Genomic DNA, 27,669 nt, shown 5'->3' on the forward strand with positions numbered 1-27,669 from the left:
GCCAGGATTCACCCGAACCCCACACAACCCGGGGCGCAGAGGAGACAAGTTTCAACAGCACCCTGTGCAGTGCGCTGGGCTCTCTGGCCCAGGCGACCAACCATAGCCTCCTGGTGGCCCTGCGGTCGTCACTAAATGGGTGGCCAAGGAGGTCAGAATACAAGCCCAGGAGATCACACCGAAAACCCCGCCGCCTCCAGCCGCCTACTCCACTCGAGCCCTGCCAGGTGCTTAACCCTCCTAATGGAAGGGGAGATCTCAATCACCGGTCTCCACTCCGAGTGCTGAACGAATCCCACCTCAGGGCATCTTGGGAAATGTAGTCTCTGCCACCTCCTGGGGTCCGCGGGTCCTCTCACAGGAACCCCCAGCAGGAATTGCTCTGCGTTGGCCAGCTGAAGCCAGAGCTGCAGTCTGAGTGTGGATGGTAGAGCGCGTCCCGCGAAGCACTCGGGGTGTTTTCGAGGATCGGAGCGCAGACAGGGAACTACACTTCCCAGTCGGCCCCGCGCGGAGCTGGGAGCCGGCAGCCTCTCTCTGCGTGACCGCGGCAGGTTGGTCTTGGAGCAGATGAGCGCAGAATATTGAGGCGAAAGCGCGAGGAGGGGGGGATCGCGGGGGCAGAAGGAGTATCTCGGCCAAGAAAATTATGCATGCGTTAGGGAAGCTCTGAGAGAATGGCTGTGGAAGGTAAGGGACGCTTGGGCATTTTAAGCTCCCTCTTAACCCGTGTACCCCAATACACACATCCTCGGTGAATCTTGGGGAACGCGGGGAGGACAGGAATGGTGTTGGTGGCGAGCGGGCCCTTTCCTCTTACACCTTTTGGCGCTCACCTGAGCCACGGAAGACCAGTAGGCGCTTTATTCAGTTGCTTTGGAAAGACACGTAGGTGCGCAGGACTCTAGGCTTGGAGACCAAGTGTCCCTGATGTGAAACGACGTGCTGGAAAGGGGGGGATACGTGGAGAGATAGGCATGAGGTCTGAGCCCCGAGGGTCCTCTTTCGCTGCCCGCTCCCTCTGGGCTGGCTGGCTGGCTGGCTGGGTGATCAGCGGGGTGGCCACAGTGCTGGGGATGCTGGCTTTGCCCCCTACACGTTGGAAACGACCCTGACCAGGTGCGTCATCGGGAAGTACGGACTGCGATTGGATCCAGGGCCCGTGGTCCGTGTGCACGCGGCAGGGGCAGCAGCAGATACACCCCGAGAGTGAAGGTGCTCCTACACCTGTCTCTGTTTATGCAGCCCTCCCGGGATTCCAAAGTTTTCAGAAACGGAATGGGATCAGCCAGGGATAAAACGGACAACCAACTTATTCAATTTGGGTGAATTCATTTCTTTGAAAACCACCTGCCTCTTCCCTAGTATAATTCTGGCCTTTGGCTTTGCACTTTTGGCTCAACAGTCCTGCCTCCTTTGAACTTCCTGGTTAAAAGCAGGGACAGGCGGTGTGTGTGGAATCCCGAGTTTTCACTTCAGATTCTCTTAGATCAGAACACAGGCTTTCCTGCTGAGGGTTGTTTGGGGCGGGGGCGGGGGAATATGTGGACCAGATACGGTTGAGATGTCAAATTGGAGGTCAAACTGATAAAATGACATAATCAAGGGGCTAAAGGATGCCTCTTTCAGCTCCAGAATTGTGGTTCCTGAGCGTGGCTCAGGTCGGCGCACAAGGGGCTGGGTGTGGAGAGAAGAGGGCATGCCTGCTAATTGCATCAGGCTCTGTGCCAAGGGGAAGTGAGCCTGTTCCTTGTAGGCTGCAGGCATGAAGAACCACAAGGACTTGCTTACTTTCTTGTTCCCTCCCTGCCCCAGGTGAGAAAAATTAAGCTAATTTGACTCTTGTTCTTTATCATTATTTAACCGGACTAGCAACAACCCAGCAATAACCCAGCCCAGGTGTTCAGCTTTCATGAATGCGGGGAACTACTGCCTTTGGGCTACTTCAGGTGCAGAAATCCCCAGCTGGCCACTTCCAGTTATCTGGAGATCGGTATTTAATGTGTTTATTTATGTATTTGATTATTTAATGCTATATAACATATGTGCCTTTGAATAGGACAAACGCATAGCCAAAGACTTTTCTAAGTTTCCTATGCAAATGTAATAATATGGTAGGAATCTGGGTATTTTCATCTTACAATTGATGGTGAGATAAAACTTCAGATAAAAAAAAAGACAAAGTTCATCCTGAGCTTGAGGCCAAGGGTAAACTGATCTGCGGATGCCCCTCTACCTCACTCATCAGATGACTCTTATCTTCCCCACTGTTCTGTGTCTCCAATGAGACGCATTCCCACTGCTTGCAAGTCCACAATGTACTTGAAAAGCATTTCCTGCATGCATACTGGAAGAAGTACAGAATTAATTGTACTTCTTGTCTGGTGGGTTATGATACCTTACGAAAGCAAGGGTTTTGGAAACACACGTGGACGGACCATGGAGAACTTCCAGGGAAAATAAATGGAGTGAATTATTTGGTTTGATAACCTGCCTGTCTAGTAAAACAGGAGATCCTGAGTTTGAGTCTCAATGGGGTCTCCACTTAAAGAATGAAGGAAATATTGTAGTTTAAATTTCACCTGAAGATACGATTCCTTTCTCTGATCTTTGAAAAGGCAATTTTCTCTGCCTGGACTGGGCCCGCCTGTCTTACTCTCATTTGTTCTTTGGAGGCTCAGGGGGAGCTTCCCTTCCTCTGGGAACCTTTCCCAGCCCTTCCTTTCCTCTGCCTTCCTGGTACTCTATCCTGTCCATGAGAGGTACCTTCTGCACTGAGTATCCCTATCGTGCACCTGTGTTTCCATCTAGCCTCTTACCATGCTAACCTCTCTCTCTGGACTATAAGCCTGTAACCCCTTGGGGGCTGGAACTGTGCACTCTTTGACTTTATATTCCCAGCACAGTAGCTGACCCATAATAGGTACTCAATAAATGCTCTTGGAATGCAGGGGAAATACATTCAGGGAGATTTTGTGTCTGACTCCATAGAGAGTGGAGTTTCTTAGGCATCCGAATGCCATCAAATAATGGGTTTTGAGAGATGTGAAGGTAAGGAGCGCTTTTCAAGGATGTCCCCCTCTCGTCAGTCTTTCGTCTTTACACTCGAAGAGCTTTTTGGGTCAGTGCTTCTCAATTTGAGGGGCCGTTGTCCTCCCGAGGCATGTTTGGGATGTGTAGGGGCTACTGTTGGCATCTTCTGCTGGTATTTTGTGCTCAGGAGCCAGTGATGTTAACTGTCCTTCAGTGCCTGGTCATCCCATACATCATTCCCAGCCCAAGACCAAGCTCACGGAGAAGACCTGATTCAGAGAATAAGAAATTTTGCCAGAGGAACTAGAAGAGGAAATATATGTTATTTAGCATCTGAAACTATAATTTCTGTATCTGGAAAAAAAATGGGTACGTTACTATTTACTCTCCAGAAAAGCTCTGAGGATCAAGTCAAGGAAAAGGCTTATACAAGGGTGTGTGCGTGGGACATAGATCCTCAGTAAATGGTATCTGTACTCTTTTCCGTCTTTTGGGAAAAAAAAAAACTATTTGGCATGTGTTTTGTATCCTAAATTGTCACTTAATTCACACCAGTCTTTCTAATTAGTGACAAATTAGGAGGTTTTCGTGATGTGTAACCTGTGTTTTAAAGTAAGCTTAAACTTGCAAAAGTGTTAGGAATGGGGGGGGGGGCGTTCGTTCATTTTGCTGAAGGTGTAGCCTTGAGCTGAAGATGAAAAAGAGGCACCCCTTGTTTATGGTTTTATAGCTACTCCGATTTGTGTCTTGTTCTTTGACTGTAAAGCCAACATCCTAATTCTGTTCCCAGGCCTGACCAGTGCATTCAGTGGATGGGCAGCTGGGCGCCTAGAGTTGTACTTTCCAGCCATGGAACACCTGACGGTCTGCATTCACATTGGGATTGTACTGGCATCCATTGTCTATTTTAAAAATACACAGACACACACTGTATTGTGATAAATTACCCCAGATAGCTGGACAACTAGGAGCACTGGAAAGGAGGTAGCTGCAGAAACTGCAAGGTAGCCCCGTCTCCTTGATAGACTGTGTAGATGGTTGTGTTCACTGGGGCACCGTTTGGTAACAGAAGTGGGTGGCAGTGTTGTGTAGGGAGAGAGGGAAAGTGGGTTCATCAGGGACTGTGTTGTCTTCGTCTCTTTACACCAACGTTGGTGACTGGCAGTTGGAGGATCACAGTCATCGTTTCATGAATGAAGTATAAATGCCCCAAAGCAGAAGGGTTTTCCAAGTCCCTGTCCCCAGTTCATCTCTGCTTCATCCACAGAGCTATTTGAGTAAAGTGGAGTGAGTGGACCTTGTACACAGTGTTTTGATTCCAGATCTAATAGAATAGCTCCTCTTAGATGGCAGAAAAATGATTTCCAAGACTCAGCATCCCCCCCCAACCAAGATTTCAATCGAAGGCTATGTGCTCTAAATGACAACTGTGTTAGGGAACCTGAATTTCCCATCATAAGGGAACAAATTGGCTTATCAAATGGTCTCTCATGAGTCATTCAGTGCTCGGGTTCTCTGTTTTTTTTCTCCTGTAAAGGAATGAGAAAACTGCCCATCACCAAAATAGGATAAGTAATAACAGTGGCTGGGGAAAAGAGCAGACGAGATAGACACCTGTTACAACCAGAAGCAGTTGGAAATGATGCTTTGTATGTCCCCTGCTTGCATTCAGAACTGAGTCACAGGGAGTCACAACAGCAGATAAGAACATCACCTTTATGACAAGGCCACAGGAGTTATTTTTTCCAGCTTCAGGTTGAAAGATAGTGAACTTCCTTATATTGCACCCCAGCAGTGAAGCAACCCTCCCAGAAGTGCCTGGCTGTAACATCAATGACGGGGTGGGGTGGGGGGGACAGAGAGGGAGGCCCTAAGGGGAAGGAAGGAAGCCTGAGTCACCTGGGCTTTGCTCCTTTTCATAGACTTGCATGTGAATCATTGTCTTCTCCTCTTGGGAGAAAAGCCCATGAGGGAGTGGCGAGACCAGAAGGGTCATGTTCATGGACCCGCCCCCCTCATATGACCCAGGAAGCCAGGAGGAAGATGGCAGTCTTGCCGCTCACACACCTGCTGTTTTTTAGCTGCATTTCCTTGGTGAGAACACCATTCGTATGCATCTCTTCTACTTGGTGGTGCTGTCTGAGGACAAGCACTGTGTCTTGGGCTTGGTCCCTGGTAGACCCTCCATGAAGCTTATCGAATGAATAAATGAGTGGGTAGAATTATGGAGACTTCTGATTTCCACACAGCCCCCTTATTCCCCTAAGCAGCACTCCCAAATGTGTTTGTCTACAGAGCAGATGTAAAAGCAGTGGGACTGTGGGCGAGTTTCCCTAACAGGGCACTAACCTGTGTGGTGTCACCACGTTAGTGTCCAACTAACTGCTGCCCCATGTCACTTATCACCCAGGGTCCTTTTTCTTCTCTCTTTCTAATATTTTTGTTCCCTAGTTCATGAGATCTGCCCCCTTCTTGCACCAGCAGCTTCTATTAATAATTCTTTTAGGGCATGAGAGTGGTGAACTCTCACCTGGTGCCCATCCCTGGTGACTGAGACATGCGGCCTCAGACCGGCTGTGGCAGTGGTTCCTGCCACTCCTCTCTCTTCCTCCAGACGGCACAGCCAGCTCAGGTGGAGTTTCAACCTCATCCTAGCCCTTACTCTTTCTCTTCAGCCCACCCTTCCTTTCTCATCTGCCTTGCCTTACTCATCCACAGGAAGGAAAAAGAGCTGGTGCTAATAAGGGGAGATTGTGTAGAACCTTTGCTGGTGCAGCTGTGATCTGGAAAGCTGAGTCACAGTGGGTGCTGTGATGACCTGTTGCAGGAGGGGCAGCCAGGCATCTGAAGCTGGTACTTGAACTCTAGGGAGTGTCAGGTACACATTAATTAGGAGAAGGGAGGGGCGAATTGCAAAGACTCTTCCACTGGCCTCCAGGCAGATTTTGCATTTTCTATTGATAAGCCCAAACATGGCCTGTGGTCCCGGCTGGGTGGCTCAGTTGGTTGGAGGGTCATCCCATACACAAGAAGCTTGATGGCTTGATTTTCAGTTGGGCTACATATAGGAGGCAGCTGAGAGATGTTTCTCTCTCTTTCCCTGCTTCCTCCCTCTTTAACAGCAATAGACATGTCCAGGTGAGGATTAAAAAAAAAAAGAGTACTTCTTGTGTGCAAGAAACTCCAGTAGATTTGGGGCAAATCTAATAAAGAGGAAAGTTTAGCTCGTTCTGCTCTCCCACCCTTTGGTGAAGGAGACAGAGAACCAGATTAGGCTGAATGATATAAGTGCTAAATAAAAGTCCAAGTGACATAACGTGGGAGGTCTGAGAACAAATGGAGCATTGAATTCTGAGCTGGATGGAGAAAACCTAACCAAGGGAGAAGCATTCGAATAAGCGTTTAGCAGGATACTGATGGATGGGGAGTGAGGAAAGGGCATAAAACAGAGTGGCATATGTAGAATATGTTCTACCTAATGGATTTTTCCCCCAAGTCCCAGTGTTTCGGCTGTATAGCCCTTTATGGGCAGGAAAGTGAATGAGGATGCTCCTAAGTCGCATCTGGTGTGTTCCTTCTCCCAAAGGCCAAGCCTTCAGCACTCCCTGCAGCCCAGTTGGATCTTGTTAAGAGTCCTTCGGAAACCACAGGAGCAAGCAAGGAAGCTTCTCGCCTGGAACGCAGGCGGATTCCTCCCCAGTTTTCTGAAGGGGGATGCAGCAGCTCCTCCAGCCCTGAGCTGGCTCATGAGAGCACACTTGGCTATATTTAGTCTGAGTTTCGTAAAGTGTGGGTGCAAGAAGCTGCTCGGACAGCTCGATTCCCACAGTGAAGAGCACGAAGGGGTGGCAGCTGTCTGGTGACAGGGGCGGCCGCCTCTCCGCCTGACGCAGCCTTTTTCCAAGGGCACTGGGGCCGGGAGGAGCCAGCTGGCAAGTTCAGTTCCTTTGCTCCTCGGCTGCCCTCGCTTCTATAGAAGGTGTTTGGTGGTGTTCTGCCCAGCAAATCCCAAGTCTTCAGTGATTTGGCAGGTGTTTGTGGACTGGCCATGGGGTGTGAGCTTCAGAGCCACAGCTGACTTAGAGAGCGAGGAGGGCACAGAATGGGCTCCGGCTGGCTTGCGCTGCACTTCGGAGCACCGACCACTCACAGTGCTGTCTTTAAATGTACGGCTCTGCAGCCAGACTGGGTGTGAGCCCCAGCTCTGCCGAGCACTTGCTGTGTGGGCTGGGCAGTTCACCGAATAGCTCAGAGACGCCTTTGCTCATCTATCAAATGGGCATATTAATAGTAATACAGGCATGTTGAGAGCATTATATTAGTGTCAATAAAGCTCCTAGGACCCATTCTATTCTGGTAGCTGCTCAATAAACACTCAGTAAATGTCAGACGAGATGATGGGGCGGTTGCTGTTTGTCTCTTCTTCCTCCCACACGTGTGAAAGTGTCCAAGTCGTTTTCATGGTGCTCTGGTGATACAGTGTGGGCTGTGATAGGAGATGCTCAGGGAGGAAGGCACGTTCTCAGAGTTGGGGTGAAACTGGCCTCCTCACTTTTAAATGTGTTACTTGATTTGTTAACTGTCTGACTCCTGCGGTCATGAGGTAATAGAGGAAAGTGAAAGTGATTATAATGTGAGTGTGTTCATGAAGGACTCATTGCTTAGATAATTCTTATCCTCCAAAAATGTACCTGCCCCCTAATTCCCACAATTTTGTAGGCCAGGCCCTCTCTTATTGGTATGATAATTCCCCAACCGTACAATAGAGTATGTGTGTAGATTGATTGCACAGAGCCATTCTGGGTCTTTGAAAAGAGGAAAATTTCCATGGACCCGATGAAAATGACATTGGAAAACTGATGGAACCAGACAGCTCTGACTCAGTTAAGATCTGGCAGAGTTAGGCCAGAAAACCATTAAAGGAGAGAAAATTGGCACAAACTTGATAGGCACCAAAGAAAAAAATATTAATACCTTCTAAGGATTAAAAAAAGTCTTCGGTAAAAATTGATGGCCTGCAACATTTTGGGGAATATGATCTGTATAAATGGGCTGTGAAAAGTCAAGCATGAAATGACAAGTGTTTTGTCCTGTTGACATAAATCTTGTTGCAGAAGTTACATAATTAGTAAAAAATGGATTTTTGTCAAGAATGAACACATTCACAATTATATAAATTTGGTCTAATAGATAATATAAACTGAGTTTCTCTTTTCAGGATGAAGTATCATTCAATCTATTTTACTGTTAATTTTGAAATTTTGCATCCCTATTCAAATACTCTCTCTCTATTCTCTACTAGTACTTTTTTAAATTTTTAATTTGGGTATTTAGGTATCGTTTACATACCATAAAATCCACCATTTGTAGTTGCATTTTGACAAACATGTACAATAATTGTCTTGCAAGCACCACCACGATCAAGCTCAATTCCTACACCCTCGAAAAGTTTCCTTGTGCCCCTCCCCTCCCCATCCCCATGGTCCCTGACAACCACTGCTCTGAATGCCGTCCCTGTCCTTTTGCCTTTTCCAGAATGTCACATGGATGATATCATATACTACGTTGCCACTGGAGTCTGGCTCCTTTCACGTAGTGTGATGTATTTAAGATTCATCTACATCATTGCGTGTGTCAGTAGTTGAGTCCACTTAATTACTAAGTTCTACTGCATCGAATGGGTGTGCAACAGTTTATCCATTCCCCGAGTACATTGGGGGGTTTCCAGTTCCTGGTAATTATGAATAAAGCTCTATAAACTGTTACCTACAGGTTTGTGTGTGAACATAAGTTTATTTCTCTTGTCTAAATAGCTAGGAGTGGGATCTTTGAGTCATATAAATAGTGTGCTTTTAACCTTTTAAGAGACGGCCCCCAGTCTTTTAGAGTTTCTGTGCCACACATGTATCTCTGTCAGTTTGGATTTTTTCTCTGTACTAATCTTCTGATGACAATGAAGACCTCACAAGAATGAGAGAACTGTGGTAATGGGGACTAGGCAGGCAGCGGGGTGAGATGAAAAGGAAGGACTTTTCCAGGAGTAAGTTCCTGGAGCTGCATTTTAGAAGACCTGTGTAGCTGTAGCTAACACACACGCCGGTGTCCAGGTCAGGGCTTCAGGCTTGGAGATAAGCTAGAAACGTCCCTGGTTTTGCCTCCAGAAGAAAGCTGTTACATTCCCTTCCATAATTAAAACACCAGAATTTGCCACCAAGCTCTGGATATTGAATTATTTTTATTTTATTTTATTTTATTTGATGGCGGTATGGGGGACGCTTATCTGTCCTTGAAAGGAAAGGTCTTACCTGCCTAGGGCAGTTCGGGGCTTCATTTTGCAAAGCCTAAGAAAAGGTTACTTGACTCTGTCTCCTGGATGATTTAAATTTTGAGGATGACAGGGGCCAGGTTTGTTTTCTGCCCAGTGTGATTCTGACTTGGAATTTGGTGTTTCATCTGCTGTCCTTGCAAACAGTGGGGGAAGTGCCTTGTTCACCTGCAAGACCACATTTTTGTCAACCACAGATCGGACATAGGGCCTGAGAACAGATTCTGACATTGGGTCCAAATGCAAAAGGACAGAAGGAGGTATAATTTGGGTGCAAACTCACTTAAGATTCCAGGATTTCCCACTGGTCTATGGAGCCATGGGGTGGTATGTTTGAATTTGGAATTGCTACAGAATCCCTGGATCCCTGGTTGCCTAACTGTATACCGTTGAGGTCATAAAATGTGAGTGCAGGGTTTCCTGCCTCCCTGCCCGGAGAAGGTGCCTGCGCACCATCCTATTTCACGGAGGCGAAAATGGGATGTTATTCACGGGGCTTCAGTAGATGCACTTCCCCGTTTTCATGTGGGGTTTCTTGTTTCCCCCTTGATGACCAGTGGTTTGTAGGCAGAGCAGAGAGCAGCCAGCATCCCAGAAGTGGACACTCAGCTCCCAGCCTGGCTGAGTCATTGCTCTGCCCTCCCCTCCCATCTGTGAGGAGCATCAGGTGCGTTCAGGACTTTCTGATGCCCGAACTGTTGCTTTAGGTTTCTTCTCTGCTCTCTGGGAAAACTTAGCCTTTTTTACTTGGTGGTTTTTAAATAAACTGTAGGGTTGACATTTGGTGTTAAAGTCATCTAGGAAATGTGTGTGGCTATAGCATTTACTTCCTGCAGCTTGGAAGTGGATATTCTTCACTTTACCTTTGCAAATATTTATTGAGAACCTAATGTGTGCCAGGCTCTAGGAGAGTTTGACTTACAGCCCTGTGGGATGGGGGGTCAGCTGAGGAAAAGCAGGTGTGGAGACAGATCCGCTCAGGTCATATTTCCACAATGGGGAGATTCTGCTGGGGCCCTCGATCACCTCCATATTCTTGCTCCTTTCCCCTGGATGGTTTTTGTTTTGTTTTTTAAATCAAACAGGTGCCCTTAGTCAATTCTTTTTTTTTCGTCTTGGGTTGCCACAAACCTTTAATTTATTAAAAATACATCTGTGAGGCTCAATAAAACCAAGTACAATAAAATGAGGTATGCCTGTAGTTCTCTTACCTATGACCTTAGTCATTCCTAGCAAACATCTTGGGGGCTGGGTTTTTAATCCAAGATGACAAGAGGAGACTTAAGGTTTCGAGGGACCCTTGACCCCCCTTACATCTGTATGCACACCTTGTACGTGGGCCATCTGTGCATTTTCCATGGGGGAAAGGCCTGGGGCTTTCATTCTGTTCTCTCAGGGGCAAAAAGTAAATCAGATCAATTCCATGGGAACCTGCACTTGACTTCTCTATTCTCTGCTGCCTCTCCAGAGCCCACAGCCCTCCCAGAAACAATGAAGGCACTCAACTACTTGTTGAATAGACAAGAGAGCTAGTGTTATTTTGTGCCTACTCTCAGCCAGCCTCTTGATGTCCACTTTCTAAACATTAGTTTTCATAAGGCAGTGGATAGGTGGTTTTTCCCTCCAAAGCATTGAAAGACTTGAGGACCAGAGAAGGTAAGAAATTTCCTCAAGGCCACACAGCCCACTCGTGGTGGAGCTGGGCTTTGTCACCTGCTCTCCCATTTTCCAGGGCCCATGGTTTTGCACTGGCATGTGTTGCTTTCTGGTTTTGATTTTGTTCCAATTGGGTAGTTTGGTCCTGGTTTACTTGGCCTTTTGGAAATGTTGATCGTTCATGAAAAACAATATAATAAAACATGGCTTATTTGGGCTCTTCAGTAGGGAAGATTCTTAGGTTTTTGGATCAAACCTCTCCTAAGGTGTTTATCTCAGTATTGGCTCTCTGCAGTTTTGCTTCTCCCTTCTTTAGCTGCCCCAGGTCTTTGGGTTTTTGTCACTGCGGTTACTAAGACAAGATAACCACTGTGGACAGCACTGAGCAGGGTAAAGAAATCGAAGGTTCTGAACCTTCCGCTCACACGGTGTACAGTCGAGTCAGATTCAAGGCTGGGTTGTCAGTGCGTCCCAGTAACGAAGGTACAGGCTTGGACGGGGTGGGCTGTGTCCGGGCTCTGCTCCCCCTCCGTCGGGGGGCTGCCGGGCCCACAGCAACGGCCCGCCCCTTGATGTTGTAGGAGAAAAGGAAAGAGCAGAGGAGTAGCTGTGAGAAACACTTCACAGGGCAGAGAGTGGCAGGATTTGGGGCGGGTTAGTTACAGGGTGTGGCGGAGGCAGACACAGAATTGGACCCAGCTCTGCAGGTGCTTTCCACTGCCAATGCCGTCACGTCCAAACTCCTTTGCAGTCAGGGCTGCTCCCCACATGCCACTGCCTTCCTGCTCCGAGTGGATTTCCCACCCCTTCGCCTCAGGAATCTGCCCGATTGTCGGGGGGTCCAGGACCAGCTGTTTTCTGGGCTCTTCTTGTACCTTGAATCCCTCTGCCTTTGCTCTGTTCTTCCCACCAGCAAGGCCTTTCTCCCGTAGCCTCACCTGTTGTTCTTCTTGCGCATGTCTAAAGCAAGAGACCGGGCGGGCAAGCCAGAGAGCTCCTGTGTGAGAAGAGCGAGACTTCCAGGCAACGGCAGTGTTTCAGGGATGGGATGAGGAACCCGAAGCAGGTCGTACGGAAACCACGTCACAGGGGAGTGTGTCGGCATCGCCCGAAGCCCAGCCAGCAAGGTGTGTGCTGGGAAATGCCCATGCATTCGGCACGTAGTAAACTGGGAAGCACATCCATATCCCGGTCATTCAGAGATTGCGTGGGTGACAAGGAAGTTACTCCTGATGCAAATGTATAGAGATGGGAAGAAGCGGAAGGAGGGGAGTAACAGTTGTAGGAAGAGAGATACCAAGGTCAAGGGAGTTCTGTATGTGGTAAGAAGTCAGAAGGAGGAGGATAAAGGGCCTTACCTGGATGGGAAATGAGTTCAAAGAAGCTTTTTTTTTTAAGCCACAAAATAGTTCAGTGTTTATAGACTGTGTGAACTGACCCACTAGAGAGGGGGATTTTGAAGAACAGGCCCACCAAGGGTTGAGATGTATCATCTCTTGGAGAAGGGGTGGGTGGTGCAGATAAGGAGTGTTGTTAACTGTACAATAAATACATCACTGAAAATATTAATACTTCTGGTATGTGATAGGCACTGTTCTTACTGCTTCCCATCTGTTGACTTATTAAACTTCGCATAAACCCTGCTAGGGAGGCACCATTTTCATCCCTCATAAATAACAAGGGGACCCAGTGAGGTTAGTGACTTGGCCGTGGTCACTCAGCAAGTAAGTGGCAGAGCTGATATTTGATAAACATAGAAGTTGTTCATCCAATTTTCTATTTAAGACACTTTGGGGAGACCTGCATTAAGACATCTTCAGAATTTTCTTTAAAAGTTAGATTATTAAAAGATGACCTATTAATATACTGTTATAGCAATTATACCTTAATTTTTTTAAGGATGACCTAGGAGAACATGTAGGTCACTGTCAGTTTCTTGTGTGTTCTGTGATAACTCAGTCGAGATGAGACAAGGATGAAACAGGAGGACTTCTAATTTTCAAATGTTGGGGGAGGGTGTAGTTTTCGGAACATGAGTCATTTTCTGGAGAGGCTAGGCCTCGGTGAGTGCTTCTGTGGGGAGCAGAAGGTGGGTGCACAGACCATCCAGCAGGTGCCATGAGGGAACTGTGACCCTACACCCACCAAGTTTGGGTTTGGGATTCCAGGAAAACAGCAGCAAGTAGGGACAATTGTCAGAAAGGAAGGGATGCTGCACACAGACTTGGCCAGTTTCACCTTTTTGCCGAGATAAGAACATACGCTCCGTTTTCTTTTCCTATCTCCTGCCCCTTCCTGTTTTTAAAAGCCTTAAGACTTAGGTTTCCAGGGTGCTGAGGCCATTGTCCTGATTCTGATGGTAAGTGATCTTCCCTGACTGATGATGAATTGTCTATTGCTTGCTAAGTGTCTGTACAACCCCATGAAACTCCTGCCTGCCCGCCGACCTGCTTTGCTTGGCCAGGGTTCTGTAATCGAGACTCCATAGCTGGTAGCTTTGGCACTGCGTGTTTTCTGGGGCTCACCCCAAGACCATTGCCACTGTGACCGTACTGCCCTGGCTTTCTGCAAAGCACTCGTGCTTTCCAAAGTGCAGTTTCTGGTTGGCTCCATGGCCGATCCGTTGGCAGCTGGAAGAGGCACGCTCATTCCTGTTTCATAAATGAGGATGTGAGGGCTCCTTTGCCCAAGGTCACACAACTCATTAGTGGCAGAGCTTAGATTTAGAACTTGGTGTCTTGAGTCTTTTTATTACAGCTTCTACCATTGCTGTGGTGAGTGGAAAGGAAGGCACAGTGCCTGCTTCAAAGGGGTTTGTAAATGGAATGTTCTAAATGGGATCAAGAATGTTTCTTCAATCGCGGATGAAGGCAGCCATGTTCCCCAGTGGTGCCTAATCCTTGGCTCAGGTAACAAGAGATTAAGTTCCCCTTTTTTCTTCTCCCAGTATTTTCTTGATTCTCCATAACTCTATCTTCCAAGTAGCTATATTAAAGTAATATTTTAAAACATTTTTCTGCATCTAAAAATCCTTCATATTCACCATAGAAAGAAAAAATTGAATAGCAATAAGAAATGAATAACAATAGCTGTCATTTATTAGGCACTGACTGAGAAGAGCAGCCAGTAGGCCCCAGTACTGCCCTGCTGGTTGATGGCAGTGAGTGTTCTGATGGATGGGGTTGAGGGCATATTGGTCATTGTTTGCTTTGAATATTCTACCTGTCCACAATAAGCTCATGAAATGCTTATTAATATTCTCTCCATTTCCTACATGAAAAAATGAAGGCTGAAAGAGATAAATTTCCCCAAGGTCATCAGTGGTAAATGATGGAGTAAGAATTCAAGCCCAAGTTCAGATGACTTCAGTGTCCACTCTGTTGCCACGAAACAACAGGCCACGCCGACACACCCTGTAGAGAGCCCTGGGGGGAGTTCCCTTTTCCTTGGGGCTCCGTGTAACTGATGCCCTTTACCTTGAGTAACATAAGTGATTCTAGCACATCTTAATAAGTGTTCAGTTGTAGATCAACTATTAATGCATTTCATTATGTCTCCCTTTTTTCCTAACTGTGTATAAGCATAACAATCAGTCTCATTCTTAGATACAGATGCCCAGTTAATGAGGGCAGTGGTGGGAGCTCTTGGAAGGACAATAAATAACTCAGTCCAAGTTTCAGGAGATGTCCCATGAATTTTGCCCCTGTAGCTTGCTGACAGCCATTGCTGCTATCAGAGCCATATAGAAAACTTACCCTTTATGATGAAGGGCATTTCCGTGAGATGGAGTGAAAGGTCTATGCAGGATGAGGACAGGGTCCCAGCTAATTGTAAAACTCATGAGTGCTGACGCATTGCTTATGTTCCAGCCACCTTCCTTACAGCTTACTGATGATTCCCACACACTACTTTTATGTGATTATTGCCAAGGCACTGTATTCTGATTTTCACTATTTTAACAAGGTTTTCCACCTGTCCTTTTCTTTTCATGCTCATTTTGGTCCCCCAGTCTGTTTGGTCCTTCCCTGATACTTCGTTTATCTTTTCTTTTTCTTCTTACAGTGTGTTCAGCCATTTTTACTCCTAATGTTAAAAACCTTTGATTGAGGAAACATTCAGAATCTCTGTGGTTCTTCACTCAGCCACTATGTAGCTACGTCCTCTTAGTGTTAAATATTTTGAAATTAGGTGATGAAACATACCCAATATTTTATATACAAGTATAGACAGAGAGATAAATATTTTTGCTGTATACCAAGGATTGTGGCTTAGAAATGTTTTCTCAAATGCCTACTAGAGTTGTACTTATTCACCTTTTGTGTATGAGGAAACAGATTTTGGGTAAGTAACTTGTCTGTGAACACTCAGTACAACAAACTGGGAGTAAAGCCCAGGTATGTATGTATAGCATAGTTAAAATCATCATGAGAGTGTCTAAATTCTTTGAGAACCTACTATATCACAGGATGTATGTATGATAAGTACTTTATAAACTTAAAATTTAGATTATATTTTTATTAAAGCTATATGTGAACATACTTTCACAACCATTCGTTAACATCTTTAAAAATTGTCTAATGATATTTTATTGTTCTTTGCTTAGGGTCCTATCAACTTATCACTTATTTCAACAAAACATTTCCCAGTTAAGTCTCCTCCCAATAATTCATACATTAGGTATTCTGTGAATTCCTTGTCACTGAGGAAGTGTTTCCCAAAGAATTCTGACTCATTTCAAACAGGTCTGTTTGTTCTCTAGACTTGCTTGTGTTTAGCTTTTCTTTCACCGCTGTCCTTGGGGTGCCTATCTCGGTGTCAGATGCTCTCTTCCAGGACCCTGAGTACCCCTCTTGCTTTCTTTTAACCTTGGTTTTGATGGAACTCATCCTCCTGGGAAAAGGTATGTGGGAGGCAGGCTTTTGAGAACTTGCATATCTGAAAATATATATATTCTATCCTTGTACTTGATTGATCACTCAATTAGATTTTTAAAAGTTGAAGATTATCTTTGCTCACAGTGTCGAAGCCTCTACTCTGTCCAAGTTTCCAGTCTTTTTTTTTTTTTGAGAAATCCGAAGCTTTCTGATTCTTGATCATTTGTATGAAATATGTGTGTTTTAAAAATGGTTTAATCTTCTTTCTGTCCCTAGTGTTGAGATATGTAATGAGACTATGCTTTGGTGTGAGTGCATTTTATCTATTGTATTGTGTATTTAGTGGTCTTGCAAAGTGAAAGTGGTCGTTCCGTATGATCATCCATTTCTGTGGGTTTTTATTGGGTTATTTATTTGATCGTAGCCAATTTGTTCTGTTCTTTATTTTTCTAACTGCTGGTTTTGAAATGATAAATTTCCCAGGGTGGTTCTCATTTTTGAAATCAGTGTTTCCTTATGTCTCATCTTGATTCCTTCTGTTTTCTGGTAGATTATTTTTTCTTTCAATCTTCTTGCCATTTTATCATTCCTATTATTTTTAATTTTTAAAGAGATTTTTTCTTTCTGGAGTTTTTATAACACCAAATCTTATTTTGTGGATGTAATCTTTCCGTATTTCATTGAAGATATTAATGCTAACATTTTAATTTTTTAATAAAGCTTTGCTCTCCATGTGTATTTTTTCCAAGTTACTTTTTTTTTGCCAATTTGTTCATTTTGGTCTGCTTTCATGTTAGATAGCCCCAAAAGTGTGTGTGCATTAGGCTCTCTGCCCATATTTGAATGGCCCATTAAAAAATTAAAAGCTCTTTATGAATGCATGGGACCTATCAGTCATGGTTTTTATTGTAAAATTAACTGACTGAGTATTTTTAGGACAAGAAGAGGGATATTCTTATGTCAGAATGTGTAGGTCTTTTTTCTTCTATTGGGTTGGTTAACTACTCAGAGAAGACCCAATATTTGAATTCCAAAATCTGATTCCTTACTCTGTGTCCCTACCCATTCATTTTATCAACTTCCAGGTAAGTATATTACCTGGTACCTTCTTATCCATAAGTATATTACAGATACATTCTGTCTGAGTGTATTTTACTGTATTAGTTCTAAGAAAATTAGCAATCTAAATGTAGATTTTTTAGGAATTCTCGTTTCTGAAGATGATTCTTCATTAACCAGAAATTTCCTTTCACTACAATTATAATTTTTGTGGGTTTTTTTCATGGATGTATTTGAGCACCTAGAAGAGTACCTGGTGCATGGTAGGTGCTTGACAAATAATAGTTGAATGAGTTAATATTTTTCCCAGTGCATTAGGATTTCTGAACAGTATGTAATAGGATATAGAAAAAGCCCCATTTTCCTGTCAACATCATGCTGAGTGTACACGCTCAGATTCGACAAAGGTAGTCATGCAAACCAAAATAGATTCACCCCAGGAAGAGAGGATTCCTATTTATGAAACTTCTTGGGGCAAGAGTATATTTCTTTATATTTGAGATTGGAAGTTGTTATTGAGGTGGCATTGATCACAAGTTGGCCTCTGGAAAAGGGCAACCGTGGAAGGGTTGCCTGGGATACAGAACTGGTCTTAGGAACTTGCATGTACAATACTCATGTGTTCAGATGTGACATTTTTGGGTCTTGTTTAAGCGTTGATTCTGCTGAGTGCTTCCTAGAGACTTTCCCATCTGTTCCTTTGTGCTGACAGGGTCTTTCTGAACTTAGAATGGAGAGATGTCCCCAAGGGTCACACACAGCAGCCTCTTTCCACCCCGACTACCTTTTTCTCCTCTCTACCCATCTGTGTCTACTCATCATTGGAGTGGGAACGAGGGTGAGGACTTGATAATGCTGAGCTGGCCTTTTTGGAAGAGCTAACTGTCACACCAAAACGCCCAGTCACTTGCTCTATGGCATTGACTTTGTCCTCTATTTTGACATCTTCCATTTTCAGGGAGGGGCCAGTGGGTTGATTTCCTGAAAGAAGCTGGAAGAGAGCAAGACCACAGCAGGAAGAATTCTCTCCTGATGAGCACAAGGCAACCATTTTTAAAGAGAATTCATTGTTTAGAAAATTTTGAACTTATGATAGTCAGCCAACCATTTGGGTTTATTTGTTGGGAGATGAGAAAGAAGGGAACAGGGAAATAAGAGAATAGTGAGGAGGCTGGAAATACTTAAAGAAGAGCCATTCACTAGGCATGAAGGAAAAATAATTTATCCAGTTACAATGCTCTATCAGCTACTCATACCTGAAAGTATATTTTGTTGTACACCTAAAAAGCATTAAAACTGTTTACATAATTTTATGTTAATATTTACATAATGTATTCTGTTAATATCCTAGAGCAAGATACTATTAGGAATTCAAGAAATTTAAAAAATGCAACATAGTAACATTTTCCTTTTAAATTAACCTAAGAGTAATAATTACATGGTTATTAGATATATCCTCTGGAAAGTAGGAAGAAAAGAGTTTTCCATGGACCCACATTAAAAAAAACCAGCCACTATTACTATTTGGCATATTTTCTTCTGGCCTTTTTCTCTCTGTATGGCTTTTGGTTTTGTATAAGTCATAAGGCATTCTGCTTGCCTCTCAGTACGGTTTTTCGGTCTGCAATTGGAGTTGACATTGGTTATGTTCTGATAATGCATGTCTGTGATTTATTCTTTCCTTGTCAGGAGGCTGAATAAGCAGTGATTTAGTTCTTGGCTTTAATACATTCTCTGTATGCTTTTAACACAAAACAGTATTCAGATTAGAAAGTGAATGATCCTTAGAGCAAAGAAGGATGATGTATGTTTCACAACCACTTTAAAAAATATCAGATCTAAAAAAAACCCAGGAGCACAAAGATGGCTTGGGCAAAATGTGTGTAACAAGACTTTAGGCTTCCTGAAATGGGAGGCAGTCTCTCCGTGGTCCTGGGACACGTTATGAAAGTCTAGTGGTGTTTACTTAGTACTCAGTAACTATTATTACACATGTAACATGGTGGTCTCAAGGCAGAGAAGGAAAAGCCTTTCCACCTAGAGGCATAGAAGGCAGGGGTGCAGTGCTGTGTGGTGCAGAAGCAACTCGAGTTAGAAACTCCGCTATTATTTGTGCCGCTAACTACTCACCGCCTCAGAGGCACCTGCCCTCAATGTCCTGACTAATAAAATGAGGCTGTTGAATGACATAATTTTAATGAGGTTTTATCCTCCTCTGACATTCAATTGACTCAAGGAGTTTATGATTCTGGACCAAATACTGGGAACATAAAGATCCAAAAGCCTAGCAACTACCTTTATTTTCCTCCTCCATCATATCTATTCAGTGACCAAGCTTGACCTGTTTTACAGTCTAGGTTGGATGTGAAAAAAATCGGCCACCTCTGTCAAGTTTTATTGGAATGTAATTATGTTCATTAGTTTATGTACTTTATTGCCACTTGTGTACCAGGGTTGGGCAGAGTTGGGTAGCTGTGATATGGTTTGCAAAGCTTTAAATATTTATTATCTATGCCTATATAGAAGAGCTGGCCAACCCCTGACTGAAATGATCTGGAAACCCATCTTCACTTCGCCACCTCTGTCCTGTCTTAGGTCTTCATCTCCTTCTCACCTGCACAACCCAAGACCCTGTAAACCTAGTTTTTCTGACTGCAGTTTTGAGCTTTGCACACGTATTCTCTACAGAAACAGTATAATTTTGGGATTGTGATGGCCCTTACTCTGTGGTTCCTAATTCTAGCTAATCATTAGAAGTACCTTATGCCTGGACTCTTTGGGGACCAGCTACCTTGGGATCTTTCCTGGTTGGCCAGGTGTGAATGATTTTGCAAATTCTCCATGTGATTCTGATGTGCAACCAAGATGAACTATTGACTGGGTTTAGGTCCTGACTTTATTTTCTGGATCTGTGGAATGGGAACAGTCCTGTCTCCATCGTTCCAAGGAATAAATAAGTGAGTAAGCAAAGGAGGTGAGGTATGTAAGGAATACAGTCTACGCAGGTGCTTAAAGAAATGGTAGTTTCCTATTAATGGTTCTTAACTTCCCAGGGATGTTACATAAGATTCCTAGGGCTGCCATTACAAAGTACCCCAGACTGGGTGCTTTATTTTCTCACTGTTCTGAAAGCTAAAAGCCCAAGAACAAGGTGTTGGCAGGTCTTTTTTTTCTTTGCTTACACATCCCTGCTGTCCCGTCTCATCCTCTTTTCGTAAGGACACCAGCCATCCTGGACGAGGGCTCACCCTTAGGATCTCCTGTAATGTGCATTGCCTCTTTAAAGGTCCGGTCTCCAAATATATAGTCACATTGGGGGTTAAGGCTTCAACATACAAATTTGGGGAGACACAATTTAGTTCATAACAGATATGGATTCTTCGATTTCCTGATGAAAACTAGGATTTCTTTACCCAGAAAATGTAGAGACATCCATCCAAGTTAAACCCTGCATGTGTTATACGACTCTGAAGCTCCCACTAACCAGGAGAGCATCGGAAGCAGAGGAAGACACACCAGAGGGCAGGGTGTGTGTAAAAGATAAGGACGTCCGTTCTCCTCATTTGTTCATTCATTGTTAACAGTTATTCCCCAAGTGCTGCCCATGCACCGGACACTGTGCTGCAGTTATGACAAGGTGTAGCACAGGCGAGACCCCTCCTCCTCCTCGTGACTTACAATTTTTGTCACAGGAGACGTACAGCTCAGTATCAGCACACCAAGTACCACGTAGAGAATCAAAACAGAATGATGGGGTGTCGTTCGCCTAGAAGCCCACTTGGATTGTGTGGTCGGGAATGTCTCCCCTGGGGAGATGCTTACGTGGGGGCCTGAATAACAGGAGCCAGCCATGCAGATGGTGGCGGAGGGTGTACGGCTGATGAAATGCCTTTTACCCTCCGGTTTATTTTAGCATCAGCTGGCAGAGCCACCTCCTCTCACGCCAGCTGCTTTCCAGATTCAATTCTGTTGCTTGCAGAGCAAGAATTTAGGGTCAGCTCTGAGACAGACATGGCTACTGTGGGTTGCTCCGCTGGCTGTGGACGTCTTTCTGTTCTATCCCCAAAGTGCTTAGACTATGCATTCAGAAGGGTAAGACCTGTCAATTCAGACATCTGTTCCTCTAAGTTTCTTTGACGTGACTGGAGTGTAGTCACTATTGTCTTTAGCCTGAATTAGAATTACCACTGTGGGGTGGGACATCAGCATTGGTGGGGTGATAAATGCATAAGCAGTAACTGTATTACAGTGCATGCTTCTGGAATCATAGGCTGGGCCTCTGAAGGATCTAGAAAGACCCCAAACAGCATCTGAATGGAACAGAGAGGACTTCCCCTAGAGGCTGCATCCTAAAGGTCTCCTATGACTTTAGGATAAAGAGCAAAATGCTGCCATGGCTCACATGCTTCTTTGGGTCTGGCACCTGGTACACTCCCCAGTTCTCCCCACCTCTCTGCCAAGAGAGACTGGTCTTGATTCTAGACTTTAGGTTGGGGTCATTTCTGCTCTGTGTATCTCAGTCTGGGGTCCAGATTGAAGGGGCGTGTTCTTTCCCTGGTTACTATAGGTGCATGAGAGACCAAACCAAACTGTACATACATGTTTAACTCCTCTGCTCACATGTGTCCAGTCATATCCATTGGCCAAATTAACTTACATGGTCAAGGTCAAAGTCATTGTACAGGTCCATACTGCTCCAAGGGGAGTGAATATTTGTATCAAACTCTGAGCCCTGGGAGCTCCCAGTGGATTTACAAGGGAATGGGGAACAGGGTTGGATGCTTACCCATGAGTTTGGCCATCACAGTTATCCATTATCATAAATATGAAACAAAATCTCTGCATAACAGAGCCAACTCTTAAGTTCATGGGGTGGCTGGGCCTGATTTATATGTCACTTCTCCTCACTGTTTTCTTACTACATGGAAGATTTTGACCTGTGAAGCTGCTGTTAAGGTCAAAATTCCCAAATAAGATTGTGTTTGGAATGTCAAAAAAAAACATGACAAAACAGTAATTTGATGTACCTTAGCATGTATGGTGCCTAAAACAGTATCCATTCAGGTCTGCCTGAACAATAAACAATAATGCACTTTTAACAGTCTTACCATAGGGAAGGGAAAAAGAAGGGAGTAGTTTATTAATAAGTGAACCAACAGAGTTGGGGGAGGATTATTGTCTGGGGCAAGACTTGAGCATTTGAATAGACTTATGGGAGGAGCCAGTGGGCAGGCTGAAGATGGAAGACACAGTGAAGCTTGAGGATTCAGCTGAAATTTGGAACCTGGATGGTGTGGTATCACCTTCCTCGTGGTTTTCGATATCAACAGCCAAGGAGGCAAATGGTTGGAGTGACAAGCTTTCTCCGATCTGAGCTTTATGTACTCAATTCCCCCACGCCCTGCTAATCTTAAGGGGAGATTTAGATGATAACAGTTGGTGTTTACAATGTTTTAGTGGCCGTCGTATTGAGAACTGACTAGAAGCATCTTTAGAAATAATTTATAACACCACGAAATGACTTGCTAATCTTTCAAAGTATATCCTTTAGAATTGTTTTTGTTTTTGTGTACCAGCCAAGAAAATCTAGAACAGTGAGGAAACTGGTAAAATATTTCAGAAGCATTGTCTGATTTGAAAAGCTAAGTAGGAATATAAATCCATTCTCAAATGCATAATCATGCACTCTGCTGTTTGCTTCGGTTTTGTTTCTTTAGTCGGTCTAGTGGCAATGTGTGCGCATGTGTGTGGGATGCCCGCCAGGTAGGTGCCCGCCCACAGCTCTCAACTAGCTGTAGGGACTCACAGGTGGGAACGTAAAGGCCAAGGAATTTGTGTTGCCTTGTCGTTATCTGGCCCCTATTGTGGGCCCAGTATTTGAAGGGACACCGGGAGTGACGCTGATAATTAACTACAACAGTTTGATTTAACAGGTGCCTAAGTTTGTGGTGGTTACTTGAGAAAGTGGCGGTGTGCTGCCTTGTGTAGTGCAGATGAATGCTTTGGGAGTTCAGATTAAGGAGCCAGGGTGTATGTTGTCATGAAGGAGAAGGTTTTAATGAGACTTAAGCTGAATCTTAAAGGATGCTCATGTATCAACCGATGCTTATTGCCGTCATGTGCCTATCCATATTACTGAGACACAACGTTGGCTGAGTTTCCCCCGCCTGAATCATTTGTTGATTTTCCAATTGTTTAATGAAAAAAATCCAAATTTCTTATCCTAGTCACACAAACCCCACACTTTCATTACAAGCTGCTTCCAGATTATCTTCCTGTCTCATCTCCATGTTATTTTTTTCATGTCCTGTAGATTCCAAATGACTAACTCTGCCTTGTAAACACTCCAAAATTTCCTAATCTGTGTCTTATTTTAATTTGGGGGGGTGTTTTTTTTTAATTTTAGATTTTATTTATTTATCTTTAGAGGGGAAGGGAAGGAGAGAGGGAAAGAAATATCACTGTATGGTTGCTTCTCATGCGACCCCTGCTGGGAACTGGCCCCTGCTGGGAACTGGCCTGCAACCCAGGCATGTGCCCTGACTGGGAATCGAACCGCGATCTTTTGGTTGGGGGGGGGTGTTTCTTTTAAAAATCTTTTATTGTATTTTTTTCCATTACCATTTATCCTCCATATTCCCCCTTCTACCTCCATTCCCCGACCCCCAACCCTGCAATTGCCACACCATTGTCTGTATCCATGTGTTCTTTCTCATTTTTTCCTTTTTTTTTTTTTGCTTCATTCCTTGGTGCCTTTGCTTGGACACCTACTCCTGAAATACAGGTGCAAGTCTGGTCTGACCGCTTTTTCAAAAACCTATCTGAAATGCCAAGTTTCTATGAAAGTCTTGCCTGATTTATTTTTGTGGGGGGATGGCTTGGAAGTAATCATTTACTTTCTCAGTTTTCAGACCCTCTCAATGTTACTTTCTCTGTAGCACTTATTTCCACCCTCTTTCACTTTCATGTCCTCTACAAGTAATATGCTTATTTTTTTGTCAGTAGCATAGAAGTACCACTCAAAGAAGAAATTTAAAAAAATGGAGATACGGTTTCTATAGCTTTTATTTTCATACCACTAAAACTTATCTGCACATACACAGACACTCACCATCTCTTATTTCATTTGATAAAAGATAGGCAGTTGACATTAAAAAAAATGCAGGAAAGACAAAATCAAAATCAAGGACAGGCTTTTACACGGGAAACATGTGGCCAGTGGAAAACTCACGGGGCTATCTTTTTTTTTTTTTCCATTTTGCTGAGGACCAATGAAATTTTCATCACATATCTGCGTTCTGGGCAGACTTTGGGGAGCCACTATTCCAGTCGACTGTGAGCTTTGCCAGAGCTGACTTATCTCTGCTTCTCAGTTTATCTCTATCTCCCTCCGAGATAATCTCAGGTCTCTAAAAGCTTATAACAAAAAACCAACTGATTTGTGACACAGAAGTGGCCAGGTTGGGGGATAAAGTATTCAATGACCTGACAGTTGTCTGAAGTAAGTGAACAAGAAGGCTCTTACTGTTACATAAGCCTATCTGAAATGTGTATGAAAGTCAGAGCTAGACACGTTACAAGGGCTGTTTATGCCCAAAGAGCAAACATCGTATAAAATCCCTCCTACGGTTTTGTACTTCATGTTTTCTTATCCCTAAAATGTAGATATAGCTATTCAGACCACTAAAAACAATGAAGCAAATATAGAAAAAAATAATTTCTGACATCAAATTCTTGCTTTTTCAGTTCTTTTTCAAGTAACATTAGGGGGAAAAGACTGATTTTTTAGACATGTGCTCTCAGTAGACCTCCTTGCAGTGGCCAGAGTGTCCAGGAACCCTCACTGACAGTGTGGCAGTCACAGTGACAGGTGGCTGGTGAGCGATCGAAGCATGGCGGCCATGACTGAGCAGCTAAATTTCCAATGGCATTTAAATATCATGAAAAGAACGTCATGACTTTACATTAAAACAGCCAGTCAAGGGCGTATATATCGGCTCCATCTTGGAGATTGTGGCTTCAGGAGAGCCACTGAGGTGCACAGAAGACCTGTGACCTGCAATCTGTGACACCACTTGTATGGTATCGTGTCAGTTTTCTCAGCAAATTTAGGAAACATTTTTAAAAGAACTGTTTTTTCCTTATCAAGGAATGTTTAGCAAGTTATATACGTGTCTGTGGCTCCACTGAATTTTGAGCTATTTTTTTTTGTCCATGAATTAAGCTCTATTTCTGTACAGTTCTTCTTTTAGGTACTATGATCTTTGATTTATATATTAACATAGCATGTACATTTGGAAGATCGAGTGAAACAGAGAATGAGGCGTGTTAAACTTGAGTGAATCTTTAGTCTGAGGAGCATTTACTGTGTATAGAGAGTGAGCAAACAGACTGGCCCATGGAAGTGACCTTGCTTCACACACACACACACACACACACACACACGGGACACATTCATCTGTCACACCAGAACCTATCAAGCCTTTTTCACGTTTCTGTGATGGGACAGATGCTTATGTTTCTGGCTGAAATATTTTCCCCTTAGTTGCCCAGATAACCCTTTCAAGAGAATTTTAAGCTTTTCTTTTTTTTTTCTCTGATGCCTTTTCTGACCTCTTGTCCCCCTCCCCCCTCCCTAACCACACTGCAGTCACCTCTTCCTTTCTTTAGTTGAACTGTCTGTGTGTGTGCAGACCAAGGTGTGTACACCAAGGGTCAGGCTGTTCGCTTTTGAAGGCATCGATATGATTCAGATGATATTCACAAGAACAAAGGGAGAAATATGTATAGCAATGGTTACCACTTGTTGCACACTTACTCGGTGACAGACATTAAGGACTTTAAATACATTTTTATTCTTCTGAAGCTATATAAAAAAGTTATGATGATTCTGATTTTGTAGGAAAGGCAGCCCCACCCTAAAGCTAAGTAACTTGCCAGCGCCACACAGATAGTTGGTAGCAGAACCAGATTTGGTAACTCCAAGCCCATGACTTTACCAGCCAAACAATTTAAGATCTAGAGGGAAAACTTCTACAGTTTTTGTAGGTGGGGACCATATGGAACGTGAGGGTGGGACAGTTCCTCTTTTCATTCCCCTTTGCCATGTTCGTAGGGACCTTAAACAAGTTGCTTAGCATCTCTAAGTCTTTCCCTCCTTTTCACATCCAATTTTCTCCTTCTAATATCTAACACCCTGGTGATAGAGGACGAAAAGCCCTCCATATGTATCACTTCTGTGTCTCTCCCTCCCTTCCTGAAATGGCAGTTTGCCCCACCTAAAGTGTCTCTAAACGGAGTCACCTGCATTCTCTCTCCCTGGTTTGACAGAATGCAGTCAGTAGGGAAGGTGTTCCAAGGTACAGCTGTGTGCCTTCATCTCTGTTTTTACCTCATTCCTCAGTCCTCACCAAGCTCCTTTATGTATTTGTAAACCTATTCTTTTTTCCCCCTCTGGCTTTATTTTCAGTTTTTTAACTGAATTTCATTTTAGTTTACCCTTCTCTCTGGAGCTGCCACTTGGCACTTTTCAAGTCTGTATTGTGCCCTAAAAAATTACACAGAAATTCTTCCCGTATACGACCTGAGATAACCTCTGAAATGGTCCACTGTGCACTTGACTCAGAAAACACCACAAAATCATGCAAATCAAGAGGTTCAAATCTTTGTGTTCATTATCAGAACACTCATGAAACTGCCCAGGCATCAGGGGAATGCGTGTCTGAAAAGCCACCAAGTATCTGGAGAATGTCACTTTACAGAGTGGTGTGTGCCATTCCGTTGTGACGAGGTGGAGTTGGTGGGTGTGCCCAGGCCGAACGGTGGAGCTGGACCCACCCGGGCTGGTGGCTCAACAAGAGTGCCGAGTTTTTGCTGCACGTGCTTAAAATGTCTCTTGGGTGGAGGAGAGGGGCGTGGCTGAAAACACATGATTCAGAAATCACTCCTATATTCTCTCTAGAAGTAATTACAATATAGATATATAATATCTGTATTTAATTGTTTTTGTTACATTCCAAAGATGACCTTTTATACAACAGCAAGCACCTGTCTTAATTGTTTGGTTCCCTGAGTTGTGATACTTGATCGGATTGTGTATCCAGAGTGAGATGCAGATGGTTTCCTTTTCCAAGGAAGTTCGCTTCACCCTTTCCACTTAAATCTTCCTTTGTCTCTTCCGTTCTGCTGTTGAGCCCATCCACTGCGTTTTTTACTTCAGTTATTGTGTTTTCCATTTGGTTCTTCTTTGTCTTCTGGTCTTTTGTTTTTGTGTGTGTGTAAGTTTGAGACTTTCTAATTCTTGGCTGATTTCCTTTTTTAAAAAATTCATGTCAGCTGTAATTACTTATGAAGTGTTTTCATAATAGCTGCTTTAAATTCTTTGTCAGATAATTCTATTACCTCTTGCATCTTGGTGTTGACGTTTATTATCTTTTCTCATTCCATTTGAGGTCCTCCTGGTGCTTGGATATGAGTCATTTTTTATTGAAACTTAGATATTTTATGTCATGAGTCTCTGGATCTTCAGTCTTCTGTTTTAGCTGGCTTGTTTTGGCCTCAGTTGGTACCTGGGATGAGGGCCTCTTGCTTATCACAGGGTGTTGGAGAAAGTCACTGGGTGTCCTCTTACTCCACCCAGGGAAGGGGACCCACCTCTTACCGTCTTGTGCAGGCAGAAGTCCTATCTCCCTACATTACCTCAGCTGGCACTGCAGGGGTGAG

General features: G+C 44.0%; 1 protein-coding gene across 3 annotated transcripts in view; it reads left to right on the top strand.

The window, feature by feature from the left end:
- The first annotated feature begins 535 nt into the window (after window positions 1–535).
- Window positions 536–27,669, top strand: part of SAMD12 (sterile alpha motif domain containing 12) — a 326,783-nt gene continuing 299,649 nt past the window's right edge. For all 3 annotated transcript variants that reach the window (XM_037148787.2, XM_037148788.2, XM_037148786.2), the window contains exon 1: window positions 536–690. In XM_037148787.2, the coding sequence (XP_037004682.2) occupies window positions 678–690 (13 nt within the window). In that variant the 5' untranslated portion in view covers window positions 536–677. The remainder of the gene's footprint in view (window positions 691–27,669) is intronic.

The sequence above is a fragment of the Artibeus jamaicensis genome, unplaced genomic scaffold, assembly GCF_021234435.1.
Source record: "Artibeus jamaicensis isolate MK-2021 breed Jamaican fruit bat unplaced genomic scaffold, CSHL_Jam_final scaffold_916, whole genome shotgun sequence".
NCBI classification, from domain to species: Eukaryota; Metazoa; Chordata; class Mammalia; order Chiroptera; family Phyllostomidae; genus Artibeus; species Artibeus jamaicensis.